This window comes from Ranitomeya variabilis, chromosome 1, assembly GCF_051348905.1.
Source record: "Ranitomeya variabilis isolate aRanVar5 chromosome 1, aRanVar5.hap1, whole genome shotgun sequence".
Taxonomy (NCBI): domain Eukaryota; kingdom Metazoa; phylum Chordata; class Amphibia; order Anura; family Dendrobatidae; genus Ranitomeya; species Ranitomeya variabilis.
The window spans coordinates 216,816,515-216,837,522 of record NC_135232.1 but is presented as its reverse complement, the minus strand read 5'-3'; the positions used below and the strand labels follow the sequence as shown (position 1 = coordinate 216,837,522).

Below are 21,008 nucleotides of genomic sequence, written 5' to 3'. Positions count from 1 at the left end.
ACATATTCCGCAGCGCTTTACACTTAAGCGGGGACATGTACAGGCAATAAATTCAGTACCAGTTAAGGCAATTTAAACAGTGACATTAGGAGTGAGGTCCCTGCTCGCAAGCTTACAATCTACAAGATTATTTTTCATCTCTGTCATCCCCTGGGTAAGCAGCAGACCACTACTTAGGTAGTTAAAAGAAGAAATGACAAACAATAGAAAAGAGTTGGCATTCTGCAGCAATTGTTATGAGCGGTGTATGCAGCATCTGCTGTGGTATTGTTGCTTTAAATAAGACCGCACACGGGATGGAGCTTCACAAGCGTTGGGTTTCCATAACCTTCAGATCTTCTTTGTCTCACATATCATCAGCGTGTACAACAATGTGTCAAGTTTGGAGACAAGGGAAAGGCATGTATGAGGATGGGGCTACCCTAGACTGCCAAAAGTGGTCATGAGTTTATTTATAACTAGTATGGGGCATATTTATTGTGTGACTGGGCAAAGCTCACAGATCAGGTCTAGGAGGTTCCCTGACAGTAGCACCCCAAGTGCCAGCCAAACCATGGTAAGTACAACATGGACATTTGTGACCTCAGTGTATATCATCACTAGTGGAGAGTCATGAATTAAGAGTCGGAGCAGAGAGTTATGGTTCATGTAAATTGGATGGGATGAGAGTTCTGTAGTGGGAGAGTGATGGTAGAAAATCCACATCTAACATGTGTTACTGGTATACTAAAGGCATTGGTGGTTTTTAACAACTGGTATTTTACAAATGTCATCATCTGTGTTACTAATTACTTCATACCTTGCAATGATGTCTTTTAACACATAGTATATACAATATATCTGCTTGTTACCATTTTTGCTGAACATTATTGACAATATTTTGCTTGCAATTATTGCATGACAATTGCTTTATAGTATTTTAGATAACTTTATTTTTTTCTAATTATTCCATTTATAGTGTCAGAATTAAGTATGATACATAAACCTTAATTGCAGGTGTTATATTATAGTCAGCCTTCATCAATATCGAGATAGTTTTATGGACTTGAGAGTCCGCCAAGGGGTTGTCCAGTGTAGAACATGCATTTATATATCCCTCAATAGAAAATTCTATTCAAGACACTCGCGTATAGGCCTCATTCACACAGCAGTATTTTCAACAGTATTTCATATCAATATTTGTAAGTCAAAACCAGGAGATGAACAATCAGATGAAAAGTATAATAGAAACACGTCACCACTTCTGTATTTTTCACCCATTCTTGGCTTTACTTACAAATACTAATGTAAAATCCTGACCAAATTCTGAACATGGCCCAACCTGAGGAGTGAAAAAGCCCCTTTCACTCAGGAAGACTCAGAATAAATGGCAACATCACAACACTTCATTAATAAATAATTGTGAATCCTTGAGACTGTTTCCGCGTGCGGCAGCACAGCCACCTCCACCTGTATGGGCGGCTGAGCACAAGACTTGGCAACTAGCCTCGTAATCCTCAAACTCGTGCACTCATTGGTGGCCGCAGGTGGGTCAGCCACCCTCGGGGAAGCCAGCCTAATTTACACAGACATGCTTAGGATGGCGGACATTTGTGAGTATGAAGGATTCACATCAGTTTGTTAATAAATTGTTGTGGTGTTTCCATCTATTCTGTGTGATACAGAATCTGAGCAGTCAGGACTTTTAGCTGCTTTTTCACCTGGTCATTTCGGATCACATGTTATTAGACTGTGCTGCTGATTTTGAAAACCTTCTGGAGGACCAAGTAAGGCTTCCTTCACACGGTCCATTTTGCTCTTATGTCTTCTATCCATGCTTTTCATTATGGTGTGCTGTGCTGTTCACATGTCCACTTTTTTGAGCACTACATGCCTGCCAAAAAAGAGACATGTCCAGTTTTGATCTTGGTCACTGATCAAAATCATCCACTCAAACCTATGGGTCTGTGAAAAACTCGGACAGCACACAGATAGGATACTTGTGCTGTCCATTTTTCTCCCACAGTAAGCCAGGAAATCTTCATCCACTTTTAAGTTTTTCTTGTATGCAAAAAAAGAAAAAGACACACTATGGTGTAAACTGACACATGGGACAAACACTGATGAAAATCTGATCCAAAATACTGATGAAAATTGGTCATTTTTTTCTAGTATGCAAAAACAATACATGTGAAACTGCCTTTACCTAGATCACATGATAATTTAAATGGGTGCTCTGCAATGCATCCCCATACATTACAGCTGATCGTTAGGGGGCACTAAGATAGGCTCAACATATCAGGGTCTCATGACCGCCCACTGCCCAGTCTCTCAGGGGGGTGCATGCCACTGGGTCACACCTCTGGGTTCCCAGAACTTGACGTGACGTCTTTGGCGGCTGCAGCTGGGGTCACGTGATGCCCAGTGAGCAGTCAGCAATAGTGCCACTCACAGGCAAGAATGGCAACCAGAGGTATTTACAAAAATACTTTTTTCCACTGTTTAAACTGATGGGTGCATTATATATTGTAGTGGACATCCTCTTTACTTCTGCCTTACTTGGCACCAAAAAGCCTTCTTACCTGCATTGCAGCTCACCACAGTCATTATTTGTTCGAGGCTGGATTCACACATCCGTGTGTTGCGGTCCGAGTAAGGACTGTGATGCATAGACTACATATGCCTATAAGGCTGTTGAGTTTGGGTCAGGAGACTTAGGGCCGGTTCTGTGCACAAAGGACGCAACACACAGGAGTGTGAATGTAACATTAGACACTTTCCAAGACACAATTAACATGAGGCGTGGCCCTGCTGAAAGTGGACACGACTCATTAGTAAGTGTCTGATGGCAAAAAGTAAACCGACAAATAGGTAGTAAAGACCTAGACTCAACTCAACATAGTCTATACATGCACCAAATGTATCAAACCGCCGATAAATCAGGGGCATGTTAACACTATCTAGTCCAAGTTTGCACTTTCAAAAAGTCAATCTGCCCCATATGTTTATTTTATAGGACACTTTTACTATCTCACAATGGGCAAAACTAAAACCTTGTTACATTTATAGGAAATTTTTACCATAAATGCTATAATACTGACAATCATATTAAAATTTGTGTAACCATGTAAATCACATATTTACCTTACTGCATTGTTTAAAGGGAACCTGTCAGCAAGATCGACCTCCCCTAAACCGATTATATGGGCATGTAGATCAGTGAAAGATAAACACATTGGTGCCTTTATGTCCGCTATCTACTGCCTGAATTTGGAGAAATCTATAATTTTCACAATATGCAAATGAGGCATTAAGTGCTTTGTCCCACCCAGAGCACTTACCAAAACTCTGCCTCCTGAGGTTATTTCCATATGAGTGGTAGCTCAATGTATCTGTGATGTCAGGAACTGGCCAGGAAATCTAACGCTTGCATAGATCGACACTTTCAATGCTTCTGTGCACTAAAGTGACCTGCGAAGGACATTGACTTCAGCTTTTAACTGTGCATGTGCTGCCGAGCCCCAGTGTACACTAGGAAGAAGAGCAAGGAGGAGATCAGCATGACTGGGCAGAGTAAGCGCAGACAGTTCAATACTGAGGCCGGTGCCCCCCTTAGCAGGGCATAGGAGCGAGGAAAGTGATCTACACAGACACTAGATTTTATGGCCAGCACAAAATGTCACAGATACACTGAGGGGGAGGCACTCAGGAGGGAAGTGACCTCAGGAGGCAGAGTTTCGCTAAGTTCTCTGAGCATGATAAAGCACCTAATGACTCATTTGCATATTGCAAATATCATGGATTTCTGTAGACAATCGACAATGGTTAGAAAGGTTCCCCTGTGTTTTTCTTTCACTGACCAACATACCTATATAAACTGTTTTGGGGGGATTTATCTTACTGACAGATTCCCTTTAACAATGCTTTTAAATTCTGTAAAATCTTTCAGGCAAAAATTAAGAAAAAAATAAAGTTGAAGTATTCAGTTGTCATCCTCCTTTTCCTGCCTCAGCAGTTACTCTCAGCAGCAGACATATGTGTAGTTATTTTATCCAGAGTATATTTTTATGTTTTATATGACTGTTAAAGGGGTTGCCTCTTTTCAAAAAACTTTTGCCATTAAGCTCAGTTATGTTTAAAAAAAGAAGCACATTTTACTTAGTTCTTGGGTTCTTGGGTCCAGCACGGTATCTCCGCCACTGCCCCCGTCTCCTTTGATCAGATACAACAGTCACATCATGGTGACAACGCTGCAGCCAATAACTGTGCCCAGCAATTCGTGCCATTTTCATTGGCAGAGCGACTGAGCTCAATGATTGCTTGCAGTATTGTTGATGTGATGTCAACACTGCAGCTGATCACCAAAAACTATAGCAGGAAGCAGAGAGAGTGCTGAACTTGGGGACAGTATTTAAAAATTGGTTTGCTTTTTAACACATTTTTTATGGTCAATTGTTTTTTCTTTTTTAATCATCTCATGATTTATACAGATAACTTTAGAGGCGTTTTCTGGGTCTGACATATTGATGAACCATCTATATGTAATCAACACGACATCTCATGAATGGGAATTAAAGTGCAGCACTCGGCAGCAGCCACTAAGCAATGTACTGGGCTGCGGTGTTCCACGCCATACATCCCTGCTGGATGGTTCATATATTGGTCCTATATTTACATTGGCGGAATTATTTTCTAAGATATGGAGTTTAACTAAGTGCCTTAGGCCTCTTTCACACTTCCGTTTTTTGCCATCCATCGCAATCCGTCGTTTTGGTAAAAAAACGGATCCTGCAAATGTGCCCGCAGGATGCGTTTTTTTGCCATAGACTTTTATTGACGATGGATTGCGACGGATGGCCACACATCGCATATGTCGTGTAACGGATGCGTCGTGTTTTTGCGAACCGTCGGACGAAAAAACATTCAAGGGAACGTTTTTTCGTCCGTCCGTCGCCCCCTCCTCCCGGAACTTCAGAATGGGCAGCGGATGCGTGCACAATTTTGCACAACGTCCGTTGGTACGTAGGGCCGATGGTTTGCGACGGCCCCGTACCGACGGAAATGTGAAAGAGGCCTTAGAGATGTACAGTATCTGAGGAACGTCTCCCTGCCGAATTGTACCCGCCTGTCTCAGACAGATTGACGGGATTCTTCCTATGTACAAACAGGGAGAGACTTGCACATTAATGAGGACCTGTCACTGAGTCAAAAGTTGCTCGTTTTTGCTCCTATTTTATTCCTGCTGCTCCTCTGAGTATTCAATTATTTTTGTTTACTTGTTTGTTTTTTACAGTTCCAGAGATCTAGAACCTTCTTATTTAGTGATAATTTTAATGGACTTTTCTAAGGGGATGTGGCTCACGGGATTCTCTGGGGGCACATATTTAGGTTGCTCTGCATTATTACTCTGTGAACCATGTTCCCTTAAAGAGTAACAGTTGTTTTCATTTTTATTCCCTAAATCAGTAGTACACAGGAAAACTGTTTTTTTTTTATAAGATTCTAAGTAGAGGGGAGAGAAGAGGAGGAGAAAGGTGCTAGAACCAGATCTCCTCCCTTCTCCTCTCCTCCCTCTTTCTACACAGAATTTTTTAAAATACCAAATGCCATCTCCTATATCAGGAATGTAACAATCTGTCTTCACTGAATACAGATTTTACCACTGAATTTACACTTTTGAAAATAAATGATCAGTCCTGGAGGAGAAAGAAAGAAGCAGATTTCTCTGATAAAATATATTATAAATTTGCTTATTTTCACAGGTAGTATTGACATAAAATAAAAATTTAAATGACGGTTACTCTTTAAAGACCATAAAAAATAGTACTTGATAAACAGGCCCATATTATTGGAACTGTATGGTAGATTAAAAAAACACAAAACAGAGCACTCAGTGAGCAGTGAGAATAAAATAAGAACAAAAACTGGCTCTAGTGAACCTTACATCTGATACATGCTAGCCAATCCGTGAGCAGCATGTATCAGAAATAGCGGTGCTCTAGACTAGTCGGACAGGTGGGTCCCCGTCAGCTTCTCCTCACCCAATGCCAATGACTTACATGTCTCTGCCTATATGCGCATGTAGGCAGAGATTTGTCAATCCAGGACAGTGATCGGACAGAAGCTGCCGGGGACCTGCTTATTCAACTAGTCTAAAGCACTGCTCGTTTTCTGGCGGCTATTCTCTTAAATACCCCAGCATTTCTACGTAAAATATACCTTGCAGAGATTGTGCAGCCACAATCTGAAATAAGCTGCCCACAGATTGGGCAGCATGTATCATCTGTGAGGTGTACTTTAAATCCAGCTAGATGGGAAGTAGCTAGAGGGGCACTTTTTGGACACTTTATATTGACCAGGCAGTTTATAAACTTATATATTTATTTGTTTATTATGCTTTGCTTATATAGCGCTTTACAGACATCATCACTGTCCCCATTGGGGCTCACAATCTACATTCCCTATCAGTATGTCGGTAGAGTGTGGGAAGAAACCGGAGAACTCACGCAAACATGGGGAGAACATACAAACTCCTTGCAGATGTTGTCCTTGGTGGGATATGAACCCAGGACCCCAGTGCTACAAAGTAACAGCGCTAACCGCTGAGCCACCCAATATATTTTCTTAGACTTTTTTCAACACTACAGAGTAAAACATAGTTGAGTGTATTCAGGGCACTGGTTGGTATATCAGACTGGCAGACTGACAGGTTCCCTTTAAATAATAGATGAGTAACCAGAGTGCTTAACCAGACTATTATAATTATGAAGAGGTTAATCGTAATCTAGCAGACAGTTCTAAAATCTCTTTATTCTTCCATTCGTACTTAGCCTACTGAGTAAAATTAGATATTTTTTTTGCACAGAAGTAGCCCGTTGATAACATGCAAATATAAAATGTATTTTTTTTTATTTTTCATAACCTCTCAAGTCTCCCAAGAAAGCAAAGAAGAGGGCAGAAGGGGCCAACTCCAACGTATTCTCCATGTTTGAGCAAACCCAGATTCAAGAATTTAAGGAGGTAAATGATGTGCGTAGGTAAATGGTACAGTCAGAATCTACTATACTGCTTTGGCTCTATGACATCAGATATCGACCAAAACTAGTGCTCGACTTCAGCGTCATAGAGCCACAGCAGTATTTTTCCACTAAAAAGTTGCCGATTCGCACATCTCTAGGTTTCGTCTATTTAAGGCATCCCTAGCTTCAGGTACCTTTAGAAAACTAGAGATGTGCGAATCGGACGACGTTTGAATTCGTGCAAATTTTTCATGGAAATTTGGGTCACAGGGAAGTTATTCCCTGCAATTTGATTGTTCCTTACCATGGTCAAAATAAAGTAGGATGTAAAAAAATAATACCTCACCACTCACCTGTCCTGCGGTCCCAACAGCTCACCGTCCGCTCCTCCACTCCTCTTCTTTTCTCATTTCCCTGTCACACACAATGCTCTCAACTGCTTCACTCGAGGCCCTGGCATCCAGTGCATCTAGACTTTAGACTTCACTGCGTGCAAGGATGTCAGAGGCCTAGTCATGCCTGAAGTACTGGCCTGGAATTAATTTTATGTTGTATTCATGCTATTGTTAAAAATTGTAAACTGGGATAAATAAAATGGCCTTGTTGACATCAGTTTTGACTAAGGTATGTGCTTGAGTCAAACACTCTTCATTCATGAAGAGGCATACACCTATTAATGATTCAGGAGCGTCGTAAAAGTGGCAGGCACCTCTGTGTGTGCCTCGCCACAAATCCTACTCCAATCCCTGCTGGAGTAAGATTTGTGGCGTAGTGAACGCTGCCTCTCATGAATTTGACGAGTGGTGGTCGTCTCGCCATCTGTTCCACTTATGCACAGCAAACTTTGTCTGAGTTAGGTGAAAATGAATGAGAACGCCAAAAGTCACCAGATTTTAGCGCAGCCTCAAGTTGCGCCAAAATGTTGCGACTTTTCAAAGCTTTTTATGTCAGAACACTGGAGTAAAAGCTTTGATGAATTGGAACCTATATCTTTTTGTGGGATTTATCTATTACTGTATATAACTCTTATTAGGCCCCACACATCCCATTATAGAGCACTGGACAAAGACCACACAGGTCAAATTCATCAAACATAGTAAAAAAAATACAAAATGCTTACAATAAAAATGATTGACTTCTATTTTATTCTTCTTAATTGAGGCTTTTACCATTATGGACCAGAATCGAGATGGGTTCATCGATAAAGAAGATCTCAGAGATACCTTTGCAGCTTTAGGTAATACAGGCTACATATGTATGTGTGTACATAGTCCACTCTCCTACTAAATATAAAGAAGCTTCTAAAATAACTTCAAAGCAAATTAGACACAGGCGGCTAGTACAATATCTGAGAACATGTTGCCAATAATATATGAGCAGTTTATGGAAATGATGCTACAAGCTAATCCTTCATTATTACATCCTGGATATACTGTCCATAAGTTATCTAAATGTCACACATACCACACTGCCATGTCCGCACATGAAACTGTAACGCTATCCACATAATTGTGTAGGATCCACAAGCCTCAATTGTCATTGGAGAGAATACAGCTGTTATCAGAGTTAGTGATAGATAAAAATAGCGGGTTTATTTTACTTAAGGCAAACTCGTAAGTATTTGCTAACTGGGGGAGTAACATCCATTTAAAGAGGACCTGTCATGTCTCCCGATATTTCTGCTTAAGAATCAAAATTCCAAAACCTATTTTCTTAAAACCCAACATTTTGGTGTTCTTCTGTTTATTCCTCTTGATGATCGCTGACTACATTAACAATTAGGTGATATTAATTATAGGTGTATCCACGCTAAGGCTGGGGTCAGAGAACCGTGTGTTCTCCATCCCAAAAATCAGTCCGATTATGCTAAGGGTTAGCTCACACAAGTGTATAAAAATCGGTCCGATTTTCATCCAGAAAAGTTGGACAAGTGGAATCTGTATGGTTTACTTTTTGTCATGCAAGTGTAAGATTATTTTATTAAACTCTGATCCATATGTGATCCGTATGACGTGTTTTTAACATCACCTTTTACATACTATATTACTAAGTTTATGTAAACTTAAAAGCTAGTTGACAAAGATAATAAAGCATTCATACATAAAGATATAGATAGATGTTTAACCTAATAAATAAATAAATTAGAAATATGACTTGCTGTCCCCACTATTTTATGAAACCATCAAAGGTAAATCAGACAGCTGTAAGCTGATATTATCATGCTGAGAAGGTCCATGGTTATTGGGTCCTTTCCTGCCTAAAAATACCAGCCCTCAGTCACCCCAAAAGAGGCACATCACGAGTTGCTCCAAGTCTGATGCTTCGCCATCGCTCTTCCTGACTGCCTTGGTGCGTTGGCAATAGAGGTAATGGAGTTTGGGGTTGATATAAGCTGTAAACTGTTCAAAAACCCGCTGACATCAAGCCCTAGTGTTAGTAATGGAGAGGTGTCAGACACCCCCATTACTAACACAGTACTAAAAAGTAAAAAACATCCACTTAAAAATAGTTTAAGAAAACACTTCCCTGGTTCACCAATTTATTGTTAAACAAAAAAAAAAAACAAGTAGGTCCAATGTAATCCAAGGAATCCGACATAGTCCACAAATGGAAACCTGAAAAACATATAAAGAGAAAAATAAAAGCAAGACACTTCCCTCGCTCACCAATTTACAAAAAAAAAGTCCTACGCAGGTCCGACATAGTCCAAAGCCTATGGAGCATTGTTCTGAGACTCCATAGGCTTTTAGCAACAGCCACACGGCCAACAACTGTGAAGGGCAGTAACATTACTGACATCATAGCTCTTCACGTCACCTCATCCTGTGGAGCGCAGGTGACCCCAAGCCCCATTACCCCAACTGCCAACACACCAGGGTTATCGGGAAGAGTGACGGCAAAGTGCCAGTACCTCTTGTAATGTTCTACTTCTGGGGCAGCTGACGGCTGATATTTTTAGGCTGGTAAAGGTCCAATAACTATGCATCATATCAGCTGTCTGCTTTACCTTTGCTGGTTTCATAAAATAGGGGGACCTCACGTCTTTTTTTTTAATGTATTTATTTATTAGGTTAAACAGTTGTAAGGCGCACAGGGCGTTAGTCATGGCTGAGGGGCTGCTGTGTTCCCACCCTCTGGCACCACACTAGTAAATAATGTCCCATCTCCCTTGTGCATTGTATGAATTAGATTACACATCACTAACCCTGCGTTCCTGGTTCTTGGATCAGCTGCACATTGAATAGGAGATAATTGATCCTTTTCAAACAAGTGAACTTTGCTGAATATTCCAACTTCCAACTTAGTTACAGCACGATATGATGTTACAGTCACATGTTTTTCAGCTTCAGTTATCCCATTCTGGTCTGGCACCCCTGGCCCCTGAAATATTCTGTCTGGCTCTGCAGCTTTCATGGGTTCCGACCCATTTTCCTGACACAGTTGCTTTCCTGTGCTTTTCAGCCCTCTGGGCATGAACTCCACAAGTTCAGTTCTCCTATCTAATCTCTTATCTCTATCTGGCTAAATCCAGGAATTGTTTCCCAATATAACTATCCTTGCCCCTCTCAAACTGGGGCTGTTCCTGGATGCTTTAATTGTTCCTATGCTGGACTTATCTATTTCCTGCTTCTACTGTGCCCTCCACTGCACTTTCCCATTCCTATCTATATCTAAGGGTACCGTCACACAGTGGCATTTTCATCGCTACGACGGCACGATTCGTGACGTTCTAGCGATATAGTTACGATCTCGCAGTGTCTGACACGCAGCAGCGATCAGGGACCCCGCTGAGAATCGTACGTCGTAGCAGATCGTTTGAAACTTTCTTTCGTCGCTGGATCTCCCGCTGTCATCACTGGATCGTTGTGTGTGACAGCGATCCAGCGATGCGTTCGCTGGTAACCAGGGTAAACATCGGGTTACTAAGCGCAGGGCCGCGCTTAGTAACCCGATGTTTACCGTGGTTACCAGCGTAAAAGTAAAAAAAAAAAAATGTACATACTCCCCATCTGATGTCCGTCAGGTCCCTTGCCGTCTGCTTCCCGCTCTGACTGTCTGCCGGCCGGAAAGTGAGAGCAGATCACAGCGGTGACGTCACCGCTGCACTCTGCTCTCACTGTACGGCGGCACTCAGTCAGAGCGGGAAGCAGACGGCAAGGGACCTGACGGGCAACAGATGGTGAGTATGTACGGTTTGTTTTTTTTTACTTTTACGCTGGTAACCACGGTAAACATCGGGTTACTAAGCGCGGCCCTGCGCTTAGTAACCCGATGTTTACCCTGGTTACCAGCGAACCTCGGCATCGTTGGTCGCTGAGAGCGGTCTGTGTGACAGCTCTCCAGCGACCACACAACGACTTACCAACGATCACGGCCAGGTCGTATCGCAGGTCGTGATCGTTGGTAAATCGTATAGTGAGACGGTACCCTAACACTCTATCATATCTCTAAATCTATTCTCAAGACCTAATGTTACAATCTGCTTGGCTGGATCCCTTGAGATGTGTGCGCAGAAATCGAATGCCATACTGATGGTCCGTGTGTCGTCCAATTATTTCTCGCACCCATAGACGTGCATTGGCGAGTCTTGTCTGATTTACGCATCTATCCACAGCATGCTGCTTTATTTATTTTTTTTATCCTCACGCTGAATACAGGTGAGAAAAAAAGAGCCGATCTGCACAGCCTCATTGAGTAACATTGGTCCAAGTACAATATGATTTTTTATTGGATTGCACTAGTCCAATTTATACGCAAGTGTGAGTGATCCCTAAACACTCTGATTAGACTCAGTGTGTGATCCGATTTTCTCGAATGTGAAGAATAAAAACAAAACATCAATAGGGGCGGATGTGCAGTACCTACTATCAGGACACTATCAGGAGACTGAGCAGCTCCAAAATCAAGCCATTTCGACTGGCAGCGCTGTAAGGGGCTCGACCAGGGCCGTAGTCCTGGCCGAACACTCTGGTACATCAGTGCCTGGTCTCCCAATACATAAAAACATTGTCCATCACTTTGTGTACCTGTGGCTCCATTCTCTGCACTGTCAGGGTCACCTCTGTTTTGCTGTGAGTTCCCTTCAGTCGGTGTAATAAAGATTGATACACAGTCCTTTTCAAGTTTCAAATAACTTTACAGTTAGCTTTACACAGCACATCCATATTCCTCACAGCATTTACAACAGAATTCGCATTACACATCTCTTCTTTCCTTGCACATTCATTGCTGTCACATAACACATACCAGGGTCGGACCGTGCCGCACGATTCCTCAGTGTCCTCCCAATTCAGCTCTGCTACGGTTAGGCCTTCCTTAGTCTGTTTCACCCCAGACAAGAGAGTTTCCATCTCCGAAGCTAGTCACCTCCTGGTGATTGTCCTGCCCTTCAGTATTGTACTTTGTCGTGACCCATCGTCCTGTTTCAGGGTCGCTGCTTCTGGAAGCTCCCCCGGCAACCGTTTTGCCCTGGTACTGAGGTTATCCGCCCAAGCTATAAGCTGCCACATCTTAGGGCTACCTGTCTTGTCTTTCTCCTTTCCTGTTGCTTTACTGGCCTCTGCTGTTCTGGCCCGATGCTGTGGATGGCTGGGCTCTCTCTATTAATAAAAGAATGTTGCTTGGTAACTGCTATTGTCCTGGGCACTTAAGCCTGTGTGGACTATTCGGGCACCTGGGCCTTCTAACTCAAATGAGGAAGTGCTCCCTCTCTTAGCTGCAGCTTACCCCTCCTACATTTAACTGTTTACTAACTGGTTTCACTATACTACTGTATATTACATATACTATAACGCCCCAATCTAGTGGCTAAATTTGGGTACTACACTGTACTTACTTACTAAATACTTACAGTAGTAAATATGTACATAGCAGCAACAGTAAATACATACAACATGGGACATTTTACAATATCAGTAATAAAACATTACATCAAACAGAGCATGTGGTAAGAAGCAAGGACATAATACATCCCCTTACAGCGCCACCACTGCCACCAAAAACAGCTAATTAGTGGGGTTGCCGGGTGTCGGACCCCCAACCAATGAAACATTGATGACTTGTCCTAAGGATAGGTCATCAATGACAAAATAGTGGATACCTCTTTAAGGGCACAAACGTACAACACTTCCACCTAATGAATGACATATAGCTATTATATTATTGTGCTCACATGCTTTTGTCTTGAAAGGGCGTTTGAATGTAAAAAATGAAGAACTGGAAGAAATGTTAAAAGAAGCTCCAGGACCAATCAATTTTACAGTGTTCTTAACAATGTTTGGAGAGAAGCTGAAAGGTTTGTATTTTATAATTTGTACCAAGAATCTTAGATGTATGTGTCCAAGTTTTCTAAAATGCTAGCAAGAGGAGTTATTACTAGAATGCCAAAAACTTGCCTAGCGATATCTTTTAGAAATATGCCCATCCTTAACTACAGAGCTAAATATTTGGGCTATAACTCTAAAAGCCTCCTTTACCTAATGATTTATTACTAGCATGAAATACACACACTATTGTTCAAATACAATAGATACAATTAAAAATGTAGCACTTGTTTGTAACCCCAAATTAATGCAACAAACAATGCCATATGTTCAAATAAATTGATTAAAATACTACACTTCAAAAATTTCAGATATCTTTACACATGTACCTTCACTTGAATGGGGCTGAATTGCAATTTTATGCAAAGCAGCTGGTTAGGAGTGTAGCAAAGTAAATAAATTCTCTAAGGACCTGCACCCCCATTCATTTAAAGAGTAACTGCAGGATTAAGGGTCCCGAAGAGCTTGTGGGAAAAGCAGCTGTGGCCCTGGTGACAAACACAGTTGCGGTGTGTTTTCTTTTATACAAAGGTGAATAGAGAAAAACATACTGCAATTACAATGAGTATAAGGTGCAGAACAAAAACTTGCACTATTCTCACTGTGGCAGAATACAGATCTATGGTAAAACGCACTGTAACACTTAGAGTGGCTACAAAAAGTCTACGCACCCCAGTTGATTTGTCAGGTTTTTGTCATTTTGTCATGTAGGTAAATTATTCCAAGAAGAATTATTTCAGAACTTTTTTCACCTTTAATGTCACCCTTTATCAAGAGTTCTTTTTATTATCTTAAACATATTATATAAGTAATACAACCAATAATATGAAAACCATACAATGGCATAAAAATTTTGGGTTCAAAATTACAATTATTGTGAACAGTTAAGCAAGTTGAAGATGGAATGATCGCTAAAAGGGTTAAAGTCACAGATGACACGTTTCCTTTGTATTTTAGGCAAAAAAAAATATTATTTCATCTTTTACATTTCAAAAATTACAAAAAGGAAAATGGGAAGATGCAAAAGTTTGTGCACCCTGCACGGTTAGTACCTAGTAGCACCCTATTTTGCAAATAGCATAGCTTGTAAACACTTTTTGTAGCCAGCTAAGTCTTTTAGTTATTGTTTGAGGGATTTTCATTCATTCTTTCATGGAAAATTCTTCCAGTTCTGTGAGATTCCTGGTATGTCTTGCATGCACTGCTAGTTTGAGGTCTAGCCACAGATTTTCAACAATGTTCAGAACAGAGGACTGTGAGTGCCATTGTAAAACCTCCAGCTTGCACCTTTTGAGGTAGTCTGTTGGGGATTTTGACAAGTGTTTAGGATCATTATCCATTTGTAGAAGCCATCTTTTTTCAGTTTCAGCTTTTTTACAGATGGTGATATGTTTGCATCAAGAATTTGTTGAAATTTTATTGAATCCACTCTTCCCTCTACCCGTGAAATGTTCCCGTGCCATTGGCTGCAGAACAACCCCAAAGCATGATTGATCCATCCCATGCTTATTGGTTGGTGAGATGTTCTTTTCCTGAAATTCTGTGCCTTTTTTCTCCACACATACCTTTGATCTTTGTGGCCAAACAGTTCTATATTAACCTCATCGGTCCACAAGACTTGTTTCCAATATGCTTGAGGCTTGTTTAGGTGTTCTTTTGCATACTTCTGACAATGAATTTTATGGTGAGGACGCAGGAGAGGTTTTCTTCTGATGACTTTTTCATGAAGGCCATATTTGTGCAGGTGTTTCTGAACATTAGAACAATGTACCACAACTCCAGAGTTTGCTAAATCTTTCAGAAGGTATTTTGCAGTGAAATGAGGGTTCTGATTTGCCTCTCTGACAATCCTATGTGCAGCTCTCACTGAAATTTTGCTTCGTCTTCCAGACCTTGACATGACCTCCACTGTTCCTGTTAACTGCCATTTCCTAACTACATTTCAAACAGAGGAAACAGCTAGGCAGCTGCTTAGAAGAATCTATGGCTGAGTTTTTATAAAACTGGGAAATTTGCATCAACTGGCCTTTCCTAACAATGATAGTGAACAAGCCACAACCCAGGCTAATTAAGGTCTGAAACCTTGGTCAAAGTTATCTGTGCACACACATCTCCGAGGGTGCCCACACTTTTGCATCGGCCCATTTTCCTCTTTGTAATTTTTAAAATGAAAAAAATGACAATTGATATATATTTTTTTGCCTAAAATACAAAGGAATTGTGTCATCTTTAACTTTAGACCTTTTAGAGATCATTTCATCTTCAACTTGCTTAACTGTTCATTTTGACCAGGGCTGCCCAAACGTTTACATGCCACGGTAACCTAGAAATGTAGGAAAAAGGGAAACTGGGAAGGGGAGGAAAGAAATCTAGTCAAATTTAATGTCACTCATAATCTGTACAACTGAATTAAAAAATAAACAGAAATCTTGCTGAGTGGAAAAAGAAAAATAAAGTACTAAAATAATGTGGTTGCATAAATATGTAGGCCTTTAAACTAATACTTTGTTTAGGTATCATTTGAATTTATGGCAGCATTCTGTCTTTTTGGGCCGAAGTCTATCAGTATGGCACATCAAGAATAAGCTATTTTAGCCTACTCTTCCTTGCAGTAGAGTTCCACATCTGTCAGATTGAGAGGGCATCTCCTGAGTACAGCCCTCTTCGGGTCAAAGCACAGATTTTCAATTGGATTCAGGTCTAGGTTGTGGCTGGGCCATTCCAAAACTTTGACCTTCTTCTGCTGAAGCCATTCTTTTGTTGATTTGGAGGTATGCTTAAGGGTGTTGTTGTTGAAATTGCTCTTCATCTTCAGCTTTAGCAGAGGCCTGAATGTTTTGATGCATAAATGACTGATATTTGGAACTGTTCAGAATTCCCTCCACCTTGACTAAAGCCCCAGTATCAACTGTTGAAAAACAGTCCTAAAGTATAATTCTGCTTCCACCATGCTTCACTGTGGGTATGTATGTTCTTTTGGTGATGTGCAGGATTGGTTTTGCATCAAATATATCTTTTTGCTTTATGGTCAAAAAGTTCAGTCTTGATCTCATAGTAACATAACATGTTTTCCCATGTACTTTTGGCAGATTGGATGTAGGTTTTGGCAAAACATAGCTTGACTTGGATAGATAGTTTTTTTTATTTGGTAATAATAATCTTTAATAATAATCTTTATTTTTATATAGTGCTAACATATTCCGCAGCGCTTTACAGTTTGCACACATTATCACCGCTGTCCCTTATGGAGCTCACAATCTAAATTCCCTAACAGTATGTCTTTGAAATGTGGGAGGAGACCGGAGAACCCAGAGCAAACCCATGCAAACAAAGGGAGAACATACAAACTCCTTGCAGCTGTTGTCCTTGGTGGGATTTGAACCCAGGACTCCAGTGCTGCTAGGCTGCAGTGCTAACCACTGAGCCACCATGCTGCCCCTTCTGTCTTGCCACACTACCCCACATTCCAAACATGTGAAGAATATGTGAGACTGTTGTCACATGCAGTGCACAGCCAGTACTTGTCAGAAATTCATGCAGCTCCTTTAATATTGCTGTAGACCTTTTGGCAGCCTCCCAAGCAAATTTTCTTCTCACCTTTTCATTAATTTTTGAGAGATATCCAGTTCTAGGTGTAGCAACTCTTGTCCACTTATTGATGACGGTTTTCAGTGCTCCATGGTATATTTAATGCCTTGGAAATTGTTTGGTACCTTTGTCTTGACTGATAACTTTCAACAAAGAGATTCCTTTGCTGTTTTGTAAGCTGTTTATGGAGTGCTCACCAGGGAACTGGGAGGACTTGGTACCGGGCCGGTTCTTAAGGGGAAAGTGGTCACGGCAGCAGTGACCCGGTCCGTGGCCCTGGGCATCCAGTAAAAGAGTCAATGAAATAAAAAGGGAATTGTAAATGTTCGTGATGCCATCTGTGGTATTCGGCAATAAAGGTGTTAGCCGCCGCTGCTTAAAGAGACCGCTGGGGCTGATGGTGATGCAGCAGAGTTGGTACAGCTCTCCACAGGTAGAGCTTTAGTCCCAGGGCACTTAGATTGTAAAAGATGGAGATGCTGATGGTGGATGTAGTGCAGGGTGGATGGCGCAGTAAATAAGTGTGAAGACACAGCAGCGTGAAGTTTTCAATGCTTTACTCAGTTCTTAGTTGCCCCAGCCGGGGTGATGTATCCTCTGAGTATGTGGGCCAGCCAGCTCTCAAGCAATTTGGGTACCCTTTACAGAACCCTCTTTCTTATGTCCTTTCCTGGCTGTTTCTCTGCGCTGGCTTCGCCTCTCCTGCCTTGCGCCTGCCACACAGTGTCCCAAGCCAGCAGCCTCGGATCTTGTCGGGCAGCAAGCTCTAAGTCCCCCTGGATCCTATATGGCTGTTTTTTCAGCGAATGTGTGCAGATGTGGCTGTGCTTCTTGCAAAAGCCACAGCTTCCAGTTATCTAGCTGAGTCCTTAGTTTCTCCACTAGAATGGGGCCGGTCCCGACTGTGACCTGGTCCCTCCACCTGACGATGGTCAGCGAGAATGCGAACCCCACAGGTGGACTTATCATTACCGTGCCTCTAGGACACCTTCCTTCTCTTCTTTCAGTACTTTCACTTTCCTTCAGCTTTTTCTCTCTCTAGCTCCCTCTGACAGGGGGCTCCTTTTCAGCACGTCTGTTTCTTTTCACTTCCTCTCACTTACTGACTAACTTTCTAGATCTTTCCTGACTCCACCTTCTTTTTCCATGACATCTCTGCTTTTTCCACCAACATCTTCTACCTATTAACCCTCTCCAGACTGGAATGAGGCCATCCTTCCTAAGGGTACACCCAGATGTCCTGACTGAAGTGTCTAGTGTTGGATGCTGGTATTAGGGTTCTGTGCAGTGCCCCTCCTTACCTGAGAGTGGAATAGCACATTTATGCACCATTACTGTAAAATGTAACTAAGAAAATGTCAAGAAAATTCTACTAGAACAGCTAAACTGTAGGATTAATCAAAATCACTCTAAATGATGATAGCTGTGAACTCACTATGTAACATGAGCATAAATGTGATTGACTATTTCTGATCACGACTACATCCCCAATTATAAGAGAGAGGATGCTCAGATTTATGAAACCACATTTTTTTTATTTTGTTATTTCTATCTTCCCCTTCAAAATGACGTCAGTTTGTTTCTCAATTGAATTGTGCAGATTATGGATGACATTAAGGTGAAAAATGTTCTAAGATGGCTCTTCTTGGTATGATATTTTGACATGACAAAAACTAGGCATTTTAACAAGGGTTCGTAAACCTTTTATATCCACTGTATTTTCTGCATGAAGACAGCAAATAGATTAAATAACCCTAATACAAAATGTCTCCAAAAATGTAGCTGCGGGTCTCTTGACTGGAACTTGAGAGCCTCATAGGTATATGAGGTCAGGTCAGGAGATCCTTGGTCAGTCTGTGCATCAAGGTCCATTCTCGGTCTTTGTTTTTCATTGCACATAGCTACTTTTATAAAGCTAGATTAGTATATCGTAAGGCTGGGTTTTCACTCTCCAGATGGTAAATGCATCTGAAACCATGTCTGCATGTGGTGGCCAATGAGTGTTTCATAATGAGGGTAATGCCTTCTTGATGTGGATGCTGTAGTCTGAATGTCAAAACCTACTGTGTACAATTGATAGAAGTGCTCCAGCTTTGCATATTTTGTGTTCCTATGATGTATTTTAATAATAAAAGGTAATTATTTAAATTTGCAGGAGCCGATCCAGAGGAAACAATTCTAAATGCTTTCAAAGTGTTCGACCCTGAAGGCAGTGGCCTTCTTAAATCAGATCAGTAAGTACAGGTGACTGCAGAGCTGCTGTGCTGGGACCAATTTCTACGCTGTCTTTAAATTCTTTCTTATGTTTTATTTTTAGCATAAGAGAAATGCTGATGACACAGGCTGAGAGGTTCTCAAGTGAAGAGGTGCAATTTTCAGCTCATTTACTGTACTTATGTGTGACAGAATAATCAATTTAGAATATTCAGCTTATTTGGGGTTTTAAGAGTGAATATACCGTGGTGGGTTTAATAATGTCAGAATTTCTTGTCTTTATCTCGAAATAGAAAATTAATGTTCTCTGCTTGGGGCTTTTCTGTTACATAGAGCTGCACCTAAGAGAACATTTGATTGGGCTTCATGTAACAGCACATTTACCTGGTGCCCATTATATGTGCAGTCGAGGAGATAGCAGAGTGAAGTGTCCAACTATCTCCATTAGTCTCATAGACATGGATAGAGTAGTGGAGGTCATGGAGAGCCATGATACTCCCTTCAATCCTGACGAAAGTGAGGAGGAAAAGGGGATCAGGACCCATATTTTTGCGATCAATGGGGGACCCCTAGAGATCAAGCATTTATCACCTATTCTGGGTAGGTAAGTAATAAATCTCTTTCATGAGAAAACTCTTTAAGGGTGTGAGTCTTTGAAGCTGAAATAGAATGGAAATTCTACAAAATAATCCTCCCTAATTGGGAGTTTCTACAACAAAAACTCTGCAAAAAGACTCTTTTTAGGCAGTCAGAATCATAATTTTTCATATGAAAGATACTTCAACTTTTCTCTTTGCGCTTTGTAAAGCTAAAGTATCTTTTAATTATAGCATTTTTAATCATATTTTGAATGCATTTTTGATGTTGAAGGTTTTTTTTTCCAGTGTTTTTGGGGCATCTTTCTACTGCCATTTTCCAAACTTTTTTTATTGTAATTAATTCCTGTTGGATGCAAAACTAGTCAGGGGACCCTTTAAAAAAAAAAAACTATTGTTACAATTTTTGCAGAAACACCAGTAGATGTATACATTTCTTGACTTTCTTTTGTCCTTTATTTTTTAAAAGGTGGACCAGATGTTCACAGCTTTCCCACCTGACGTGACTGGAAACTTAAACTACAAAAACCTTGTGCATATTATCACCCATGGTGAAGAGAAAGAGGAATAAACAATAGTCTTGACTTTGCTTACTATCCTGTTAGTATTGTTTTCATTACTCTCACAAACCCCTATGACTTACAGCTCTGGCAAAAATTAAGAGACCACCACATCAAAACCCTGTCATGGGCAGCCCAATCTCCAGACCTGAACCCCATTGAAAACCTCTGGAATGTAATCAAGAGGATGATGGATAGTTACAAGCCATCAAATTAAGAAGAACTGCTTATATTTTTGCACCAGAAGCAGTGTGAAAGACTAGTGGAAAGCATGCCAAGATGCATGAAAGCTGTGATTAAAAATCATTGATTTCTGAACTCTTCCTGAGTTAAAACATTAGTATTGTTGTTTCTAAATGATTATGAACTTGTTTTCTTTGCATTATTTGAGGTCTGAAAGCATCGGGTTTACCATTTCTCCTTTTCAGAAAAGAAATACTAAATTTATTGCTTGGAAATTTGGAGACGTTGTCAGAAGTTTATAGGATAAATGAACAATTTACATTTTACTCAAAAATATACCTATAAAAAGAAAAATCAGACAAACTGAATATTTTGCAGTGGTCTCTTACTTTTTGCCAGAGCTGTAGGACATCATGAACAATCTGTGGGATTTTTAATAATGGTTGGAAATCTCTGACATTTACTAAGGGACATTTTACCTAAGAGACAAGTCTCACAAAATCAATAAAATGTGAACATTTGTGTGACAGGTCATAAATTAATAAA

The 21,008-nt window shown here is 40.8% G+C and overlaps 1 protein-coding gene across 1 annotated transcript; it reads left to right on the top strand.

Annotated features, from left to right (window-relative positions):
- The first annotated feature begins 397 nt into the window (after positions 1 to 397).
- MYL2 (myosin light chain 2) lies at positions 398 to 20,308 on the top strand. The gene is made up of 7 exons (XM_077292544.1): positions 398 to 556; positions 6,910 to 6,999; positions 8,160 to 8,235; positions 13,189 to 13,293; positions 19,065 to 19,143; positions 19,227 to 19,275; positions 20,189 to 20,308. Exons 1-7 carry the CDS (start codon positions 443 to 445, stop codon positions 20,288 to 20,290), a joined length of 615 nt encoding a protein of 204 aa, XP_077148659.1. The 5' UTR covers positions 398 to 442; the 3' UTR covers positions 20,291 to 20,308.
- Positions 20,309 to 21,008: the final 700 nt, after the last annotated feature.